The 10185-nt window shown below is 56.8% G+C and overlaps 1 protein-coding gene across 1 annotated transcript in view; it reads right to left on the minus strand.

Moving 5' to 3' along the window:
• CCER2 (coiled-coil glutamate rich protein 2) overlaps positions 1-9616 on the minus strand; it is an 11917-nt gene extending 2301 nt beyond the window's left edge. The window contains exons 1-4 of the mRNA XM_029913200.1: positions 9362-9616; positions 3791-3837; positions 1164-1257; positions 368-436 (exon numbers count right to left, since the gene is read on the minus strand). Coding sequence (XP_029769060.1) covers positions 368-436; positions 1164-1257; positions 3791-3837; positions 9362-9407 — 256 coding nt within the window. The 5' untranslated portion in view covers positions 9408-9616. The remainder of the gene's footprint in view (positions 1-367; positions 437-1163; positions 1258-3790; positions 3838-9361) is intronic.
• Positions 9617-10185: the final 569 nt, after the last annotated feature.

A 10185-nucleotide genomic window follows, 5' to 3' on the forward strand; every position in this document is an offset into this window, starting at 1 on the left:
ACATGGGGCCTTTCCCCTTTAGGGGGTGCTGGCTAGCTCGGGGTGGGGGGGTATGGGACATGGGGCCTTTCCCCTTTAGGGGGCACCAGCTCTGATCTGGCCACAGGGTAGGGGGACTGGGTGGCTCAGCAGGGCAGGGGCACGGGGCCTTTCCCGTCTAGGGGGCGCTGGCTCTGATCCGGCCCTAGGGCGGGGGGCTGGCTGACTCAGAGGGGACAGAGAATGGGATATGGGGCCTTTCCCCTCAAGGGGCTGCCACCTACTTTCCAGACCCAGGTTGGCGACAGAGCCAGGAATAGGACCCAGGCGTCCTGACTCCTAGTGCGGTCTCTGTAATTCGTGCAGGGAGGGGGGCCAAGGCAGGTACCTTCATGGACCAGCTCCTTTAGCTCCTTCAGCAGGTAGTGATGGTGCAACATGGCCAGGACCCGCTCGTCTGGAAGAGACAAGAGGTGAACCCCACTCGTGAGCTGGTGCCGAATTGGTGCCCACGGGCAAACGACCCGCCCAGGACGTGGGCTAGGAACGAGCAGCAGCCAAATGCGCTGGTATCACTGAACTGCCTCTCGCCCGCAAGGAACGTCTCGTGCAGAGACAGCTGGGAAAACGGTCCCGAGTGAAAGGAAATTCCGGAGGGGGGGGGATTAACTAAGTGAATTAAGGTAGCGCCCCGAGTTCTCTGAGCGGTGCTAGGGGCTGTACACACATATCATGAAAAGCTGGGCCCTGATTACAGTCAGATTCCCAGTGTTTCTGGTAGAAATGGGGGGAGGGGACTATAACCCCCTTTGCTCTCCCTGTGTCCTGGGCCCTGCATGGTCCTCAGCTCATGCTCCACCACCTCTGGGCCCTGGGGCGGTGGGGTGGGGAGAATAGCCACAGCGCAGTGCACTCTTGACAAGCCCCCAATCCACCCCCTTACTCCAATTCCACATCACTTGCTTAGGCGAGAGTCTCAAGGGGCTTTTCCCCACCCACCCCCACCAAGGCCCCGGGATGCTCCCAGGGTAGCCCCGAGGAACCGGAGAGTGATCAGGAGCTGCCCTCTAAGTTCGTTCCATCACAGACGGGACCGAGTCCTTGCTGAGCTGTAGGGGGGTGTTTGGATCTCGAGCCAGCTCCGCTTTCCCCAGGAGCCGACGGCCACATCCCCCGGCACTCACCTTCTTTCAGGATCTTCAGGCAGTCGCTGGTGACCGGAACCGGGCTAGCTTTGGACAGGGTGTCAGCCAGAACCTCCGTGATGCATTTGATGACCTGGCCAAGGGGGTGGTAAAAGTGAGTTTGGGTTTACGGTGACAATACACCAAAGATTCCTCCCCCCCCGGGGTTTCACCACCTCTCCCGTCTTCCGGGGCTGTCAGCTTCCGACCGCGCAGGGCCAGCGCGATCAGAAAACGGGAGTGCCATCGCACGGCTGCGACGAACGGGGGTAATATTTTTACGAGCCAGCGGCGTGCCTCAGTTTCCCTGCGGCGTGCCTCAGTTTCCCTGCGGCATTCGTACGGCCGCCCATTGAGCGCCGCTGGGAACGAGGGGCCGGCAGAACCGTCCCCTGCTTTGTCTCAGCTGGAATCAGACAGCTAAACCAAGAACCGGCCTGAATGAGCACAGGTGAGCGGAGGAGCAGGAAGATAGATCCGCTGGCTGAGACTTTGACACAGCAATTTCCAGCACCGCTCTGCAGGGAAGCGGAGAATGGCAGCTGGAGAGAAAGGAAAGCCCAGACCCCGGGAATCCAGGACAGTGGGAAACGCTGATTTTTTTTTCTCCTGACAAGGCCAAAACCCAAAACTTTTTTAGGAACTGACCATGGTGCATCATGGGAGATGTAGTCTGGTTCATGAGGAGAATGGGGGGTGGGAGGGGGACGAAAGCATACAACTCCCATGAGGCACTGCAGGGGCTCGGGTGGGCGTCGAACGGTCCGATTTCCCGGCGGGAAGAATGCCACCAAAATGGAGCGTTTCCCATGGAGAATTTCGCTTGAGAGGAAACCCCGTTTTCCCATGGGGAACCGGTTCGTTCTGAGTTTTCTCAGCAGCCCGAGTCCTTACAACGTTGGCGGGGGCTCCGTGGCGTCTTGTGCTGCCTCGCAAACGAAGAGCCGACATAATCAGCGTCATTAATAAATAATAATCCCTAGCGCAGGGGTTCTCAACCGGTTTCTTCCCGAGGCCCCCGCGACACGCAATAAAAACTCCACGGCCCAGCTGGGTCGCAACAACGGTTTTTCTGCATATAAAAGCCAGGGCGGCATTAGGGGGTGGGAAGCAGGGCAGTTGCTCAGGCCCCACATCACAGGGGGCACCACAAAGCTAAGCTGCTCAGACTTCAGCTTCAGCCCCAGGTGGTGGGGCTCGGGGTCCTGGGCTGCAGTCCCTTGTGGTGGGGCTTCGGGTTTCTGTTCTGGGCCCTGGAGAGTCTAATGCTCGCCATGCTTGGCGCCCCCCTGAAAACTGCTCCCGGTCCCCCAGGCCCTTGGTTGAGAACCACTGCCCTAGCGCTTGTCATGGGCAGATCGCAAAGCCCTTTCCAAAGGAGGGCAGCATCATTACTGCTATTTTACAGCGGGGAAACTGAGGCACGCGGCTGGACCACGACTTCCCCAGCAAGTTGAACCAGGAAGAGAACCCGAATCGGCCGAGTCCTGTTCCAATGTGCCACCAACTAGCTCACACTGCCTCCCACGTGCTTATAGACGCCCATATGCACCTGTGAACACTCAGTGGCACAGGGAAGAAGAAAGAGGAAGATGATGGGGGAGAATTGTTGTTAATTATTTGTGTTAGTGGAGCATCTACCGACCTCAGCCAAAATCAGGTCCCCATCGCACCAGGCGCTGCACAATCGCCCGGGGGAAAGACAGCTCCTCCCCCTAACGGCGTCCAGGCACGTTGCCAGCTCTCGAGAATTTAGTGGGACTCTTGAGATATTTGCTGATTTCTCGCTAGCCCCAGATCCTGGAATCACGTGAATTCCTCAGAATCTCATGGAATCATAGACACGTCGGGATGGAAGGGACCGTGAGAGGTCATCGCATCCAGCCCCCTGCGCTGAGCCCGGACAAAGCAAATTTAGACCATCCCTGACCAGGGTTTGTCCAGCCTGTTCTTGAAAACCTCAGTGACGGGGATTTCACATCCGCCCTTGGGAGCCTGTTCCAGAGCTTCACTCCCCGGAGAGTTAGGAAGTTTGTCCTGATATCTCACCTCAATCTCCCTGCTGAAGATTAACCCCATTGCTTCTTGTCCTACCTCCAGCGGCCATGGAGAAAAATGGATCCTTGTCTCCTTTTTAACAGCCCTTAATCTATTGGAAGACTTAGCAGGTCCCCGCTCAGCCTTCTTGTGTCAAGACTAAACATGCCCAAGTTTTTTTTTCCTAGGCCAATTTTCAGGAAATAAAAAACCCGCATGCTTGTAGGGAAAAGCCTTGAACATGTGAATCTTACAAGGCTCAAACAGCAAAAGGTAAATCAAAGGAGCTGAAAGTTTAGTTTAAAAAAATCTCATGATTTTTAAGACAAATCTCGTGAGTTTTGAATGTTTGAGGTTGGCAACACCACAAAGAGACAAGCCAAACAAATGCACAAAGAGAGAGGCCCCACGGGTCTGTGGCAGAGCTGGGGAAAGAACCCAGGTGTCCTGAGTCCCAGCTCTCTCTACTGGACTGTTCCTGAAGCAGGGACCCCAATTTAACCCCGTCAGGCGTCTCGTTCATTTCAGTGGAAATGTTTGGTTTGGTCTAATTTCTTTTTCTTTCTTTCTGTATTTTTTTCTTTTCTTACCTTTTCGTCTTCCTCCGAGAGCTGGGTGGACAACGGCAGCGAATCGGCTGCAAAATAAAAGAGAGGAGGCCGGATATTATTACATGCTTTCATTAGCCAGCAATGCAATCGCTAGAACGCAGGCGCTCTACCACTTCTAGGGTGTTTTCATCATTAGGGGTATTGCCGTAACCCATTAGAGGCTCCAGTTGAAACCGGGGCTGCACTGTGAGAAGTGCTGCACAGATACATAGTAAGAGACAGTCCCTGCCCCCAGACTCTTATGATCTAAATAGGCAACTCAAAGAAAGGGAAACTGAGGCACACTGATTTTTTTTTTTTAAATAATTTATCCAAGATCAGACAGGCACTCTCTGAGAGATGATTGTAGCCTAGCAGCTTAGAGTAGAGGGTGGAAAACTGGAAGTCAGGACTCCTGGGTTCTAATCCCAACTCTGGGAGGGGGAGGGGTTAGAACCGTGGGGACAAGGAATCAGGATGCCTGAGTTCTATTCCCAGCCCTGCCACAGACTTGGCTGGGTGACCTTTGTATTCCCTGCTCTGTGCCTCAGTTTCCCCACCTGTAAAAATTGGGGTGCAAGTTCTAACCCACCGAAGCTTTGAGATCTGTGCGTGAAAAGTGCGGCATATAAATAAAGCGCACAATCATATCACTTATTACAGGTACTAGGGTAGTGCCTAGAGGCCCTGACTGAGGCCAGGGCCCTGTTGTGCGAGGCACTGCACAGACACAGAGAGTGAGAAGAAAGAGCTCACAGGCTATATCGACAACAAGCGGGGGAGGGAAACTGAGGCACGGCGGCAGGTTTTAACTCTGAGCAAAGCCTGTAGGGGAAGCTGGGGTTGAACTCCAGTTGCTGCGTCCTCACTGCTATTTTAACCCGAGTTAGTAACACCCCTTTGGTTGTAGTGTGGACATACCCAGAGAAGGCCTCGCCCCGAGGTCACACGCACTCCTTCGCGGGGTCATTCATTGCAGCCTCACAACTGCAATGAATCCAGGAATCCAGGCTCAGACAAATGAGAGAGGTGACGATAGAGGTGGAAAAAAACCCCATTCCCTGCCCGTCTACCTACCCCTCACTTAGCACACGCTGTGACGTACGCAGTGGCTCTGCCTTCCCGATGCTAACCACCCTCCAGGCACCAATTATTTTTTTTGGCTCCCTGAAACAGCTGCGCCTCATGCAGTTTTAATGCACCGGGCTCTGCTCCCGCAGCGAAGAGAAAAGCTTTTTGCGTGATCGCTGCCATCATTATAATGAGGTCCCCGCAGGGGCTGCTGGCAGAACAGCAAGGTCTCGGGCAAAATAACCCCCTGGGCTTTTGTTTCTGAGCGAAGAGCAAAGCAATCCGAGTGATTGAAGGCCGGTGGGTTTACAGGCAGACAGGTGTGTTGCTGTCAATGAGGGGGAAATAGAGGGGTTGGGAGAAAGAAAGAAAGAATACAGACCTCTCACTGATGGCACATCCATGGGACTCAAACCCGCTTCCTTGTTAAAAGCACAGGTCTCTATCGCTTTGAGCGAAAGGATTCGCCCCATCAGCTGCTAGCAGCAGTAGGCTGTTATCCTCATATGTGAGCCAGCCACTAGAGGGGGCTGCATAACACACAGGAGAGTCCTTGTGGAGTCAGAGTGCTGGAATAGCAAAGGCGCCCCCTTGTGGCCAAAGGAGGCTAACGCTGGTGGCGTCCCAAGGCCTCCGAGGAGGAGGCTGAAGGGGAGATGAAGCTGCCCGGCTTTGCACAGGCCCCGGCGTGCCAGGCTAGCCGTGCGTCCTTCCTCGAACGCCCTGCAGCTGCCAATGCCCCAGAACTCGTGCCATGCAGCTCGCAAATCGGGGCACCTCAGGGCCTGATCCAAAACCCAGCGGAAAGATTTCCCCCCATGGACCCCCGGCGCTTGATGGCTCTTCAGAGTGGATCCAATGGGGCCTTCTCTGGCAGGGGCAGAGCAGGTGGTAAAGGGCTGTGGAGCGGGGGCTGCACGCCCCAGTAGCAGGTGCCCACCTATTCTTAGCTGCCCTTAGCACGGGGCATATCTGTCAGCTGTTCCGAGAGGGCCGGCTGCCCCGACATGGAGGTTTCAGGGCAGCAGGCGGCTGCATTCCTGGGTACAGCGGGAGGGCAGAATCCCGGTGCCGATCGCAGTTACACTGGGGCAAATCGGCTTGGAACCTGGCCCCCAGGCAGCACAGGATTCGAGCCCCGGCTCTGGGAGGGGAGCGGGGTCTAGTGGTTAGAGCAGGGGGGGCTGGGAGCCAGGACTCCTGGGTTCTATCCCCAGCTCTGGGAGGGGAGCGGGGTCTAGTGGTTAGAGCAGGGGGGGCTGGGAGCCAGGACTCCTGGGTTCTATTTTCAGCTCTGCCATTGACTTGCAGTTCGACCTGGGCGAAGTCATTTCCCCTCCATGGGGGGGGGGTGAATGATACTGACCCCCCCAGCTGGGGGAGTGCCCTTGCGGAAAGGAGCTGTTGACGTGCCAAGCGTCCTCCAGGCCCTGCTCTCCCACTCTAGCTGCCCCAGGCCCTCAGGCCGAGAACTTGGGGGGGCCACCCCCACCCTCTCCTCCTTATATAGGCCCTCTGCAATAGCTGGGCCCCTCAGAACCCCCCCCTCCGTGCTGACTGAGCTCACATCTGAAGCGCTCCAATTCCTGTACCCAGCGCCGGCGTGGAGCCCCTGGATCCGTTTACATGAAGCGACTAACTAACCCCAGCCCTGAATGGGGCGCGGAGCGGCCCCTGTTCACACAGCGGCTGGGACAAAGATTCTCTCTCGTAGGCGTCCTCCTCCCTTGCATCTGCTGCTCCTTGGCCCCCAGATGCTGCACAGACGCCCCCCCCCACAGACACACACACGCCAGAGAGCAGGGCCTTCCTTGTGCTGAATGTAGCCTGGATCCCGCCCGAAATCAGGGCCCCCCGTTGTGCCAGGCACCGCCTGGACCCTGACCGAGAGCAGAGCCCCCAGCCATGTCTGGCCAGGCACAGACACGGAGCGAGACACGGGGTCCCTGCCCTGAAGAGCTTGCCATCTAAATAGACACAAAGGGAAACTGAGGCACGGAGCAGGCAGGTGACTGGCTCAAGGTCCTGGAGCAGAGCCAGCCCAGAACCCCGTTCTCCTGACTCGCAGGCCAGTGCCCCGGCTGGCTTTGGCCGAGGCTCTGTTTCGATAACCAAATGCCGGCCGGGTAGCACATTCCTGCCGGGGGGCCAAGCGACTCTGTGTTTGGGATCTTCCTGCGACAGCCAGACAGACGCAAAGGGTAGTTCGTTCCATCCCGGCCCCTCTGCCTATACCTGAGTCCAACTCCTGCCAGTAGTTGTATCTGAAACCCTTCTATGTGGATAATTTCACCCACTACTGAGATGCAGCCACCTCTGGGCTGGAGCACAGCAGCTGTTTCCACAGGAATCCCTCACCCAGCACTGAGATGCAGCCAAAGAGCAAAGACTAATAATAATGCAAATAAGTCTGACCAGGTGCCTCCTGTCTAACAGCTTCCTTATGCACAAGTCCCCCGGAGCCTGCTCCTTCCCCAGCACATGCACTGACAATCCACCCCTCCAGGGGGCGTGCTATCTGCCCTCCGCCCCCGGGGTTGTGCCCTGTCCACACACACAGGCCAAGGGATGGCCTGTTGCTCGGGAACTTAGAGGCTGCAGCGAGGGACGCACTAGCCTTATATAATGATATTATGTAATGCCGGAGGAAGCACAACAGGACAGAGAAAGCAAGCGGCTGGGCTCTGGCTGGGGGGGCCCTTCGCCACTGCCGGCTCCAGGGTTGCTGCCGCCCCCGAATTGCCGCAGGTGCCGCCCCTCTCCCTTGGCCGCCCCAAGCACCTGCTTGTTAAGCTGGTGCCTGGAGCCGGCCCTGGCCTTGGCCCACCTTACTCCGAAATCGGGCCTTTGCTCCTGAAAGCTTGGGCCAGATTCTGGGGTAAATCAGCCGCCGCCGGGGTGATGCTGGCAGGAGAACAGAATGAGGCCCCTTGGCTTTGTAATGACCGTGACCTGCTCGGAGACGGCTGGGAAAGCCTGAGGGGGGTGCGAAGTGAAGTCTGCCCCGCAGAAATGGATGGGAACCGAGCGCTGCTCCTTCGAATGCAGCCGCGTGAGGAAGTTCCTTGGCCCTGCACGCAGATCGAGTGCCACAGACACCTACCCGACTGCACATGCGTGTATGCACGCACACGTGTGTGCAGATCGCCCCCCAGACCTTCACGCACGCGGCCCCAGACACACCGATCTGGGGGTGCGGGGACAGTGGGGGTGCTGAGAGCCATTGAACCAAACTGTAAACCCGGCATATGGTGGAAACCACGTCAAGCCGGGGGAGCTGCTGTGTCCCCAGCACCCCCAGTTCCAGCCCCTATGTACAGATCTACACAGCCAAGCATAGAGGCACCCGGACGCCCTCTATGCACACGCTCGTGTGTACACAGATCTGTGCGCGCACAGGGACCCACGGAGCTCCGCACATCCAATCTTCCTCTCCCTCTGGTACACCCCCATGACCGGACAGGCCTTCTGATTAATATCAGCACGTCTAGTTTGAAAGCAGCCCTTTCTCGCCCTGATCCGGTCCCCTCAGGCCCCGATCCGGATTTGCCTTGAAACCTGCAGACTAATTGCAAATTCTCCCCCAAGCAGGATCCCAGGAGACGGCCGGGGAAGCCGTCCCCTTCCGAACACGGGAGCTGATTGCGCGTTGCTTTCGCACAGCGTTTTGAGCACCGGGATAGTTAACATGCAGCTCAGATATTCCTCTGCCAGATGACAGGGGCGGGATGCTGTCTAGGGTGCTGAAAATCCTTCCACCCCCTCTGCACCCGGGGCTTGGCACACACCGGCTGCTGCCCACACGGACTTTCATTTGGTGCCATCCAGCGTAAAAGAGGACTTCGTCCCACCTCAAGCCGAGCACCTCCTGCAGAATATCCCCGGCCAAAACATAAAGCCAGGCTGCTGGTGAGTGCGCGCGTGTGTTTTTGTCAATGCAGCATGTTCCCCAGATGGCACGGAACATGGATTACTGGCAGATCCACCCAGGGGGCTGCGTTTTCCCAGGGAGCAAACAATCGCCACCTTCCCACGCCAGCCCCGTTTTAAAGAGTAATTGGCCACCCGCTGTCCCAGCCCAGGCGGGATCGTCCCCAGAAGGCAGGAAAATGGGCAAGCAGGACTGACCCAGGGTTGTGAGTTCAATCCTTGAGGGGGCCATTTAGGGAACTGGGGTTAAAAACCTGTCTGGGGATTGGTCCTGCTTCGAGCAGGGGGTTGGACTAGATGATCTCCTGAGGTCCCTTCCAACCCTGGTATCTATGATTCAAGCCAGAAAGCGCAGCGGAAACTGACAATGATCAAAGACAGCAGGGCATGGAAGAGGCACTTGGGGGCAGATTTACAAAGGTATTTGTGCACCTAAGACGCAACGTTGGGCACCGAAGGGGATTTTCAAAAGCACCTAAGCAGACCAGGAGCCTAACTCACTTAGGCACTTCTGAAAACCCGCCTAGCTGTGTCTAGCCCAGTCTGGGCCTCGCTTTGCCCGGCTCTTACCGTGCCAGCAGGACAGGAGCAAGACGCAGAGGCCGACGGCCAGCATGGTGCGCGGGCGGCGAGTCCCGTACAGCTGCCCAAATTCTGCTGCCGACGACGGGCGTAAAGCAAAGGCAGGCGGGCTGGGAGCTCACGGGCAGCAGACGTGGGTTGGAACGGGCCGGGGAGGCAGCCGCAGAACGGCTGGTGAGCCAAGGCCAGCGAACGTGCCCGAATCCCCACAGGTGCAGCCTTCGCGCGTGTGTGAGCAGCGCTGCCTCTGCATCTGAGGACAGGCAGCGGGATTTTAAATAGGAGGCAGGCTGCAAAGGAAGTGATGTCAGCTCCGGGGGGAGGAACCCCCCCTTCTCCAGATCTCCCCCTCCCTTCCCCTCTTCACACTGGATTTATTCCAAGCCACCCCAGTGCCTAGCCAACCCTGGCCAGCAAACAATCTAGCTTGCCTCCTTCCTAGCACAAACTGGTCATTGGGTTTAAGGCCTGGGTTCCCAAGGTAGCTAAAAGGTCTGGGCGGGCCAGATTCTGACCTGACACTGGTGTAAATCCGGAGTGACTTTGTGGAAGGTAACGGAATGTACACCCGTGCCTGTTTGATCCGAATCTACGTCCACACCCGGAGCTCTCAACCTTTCCAGACCCCTTTCAGGACGCTGATTTGTCTTGCACTTAAAAACGACTTGTTTAAATCCGGCAGAAAAATACAAAGATGTCCCAGCCACACTGTTACTGACAAGGGGCTTCCGGTCTCATGTTCACCATCTCATTATAAAAGAAATCAACTGGAACATAAATTGTGTTCTGACATTTTAGTGTCTAGTATATAG

This window comes from Terrapene carolina, unplaced genomic scaffold, assembly GCF_002925995.2.
Source record: "Terrapene carolina triunguis isolate 2854851 unplaced genomic scaffold, T_m_triunguis-2.0 Scaffold517, whole genome shotgun sequence".
In the NCBI taxonomy this organism is placed as follows: Eukaryota; Metazoa; Chordata; order Testudines; family Emydidae; genus Terrapene; species Terrapene triunguis.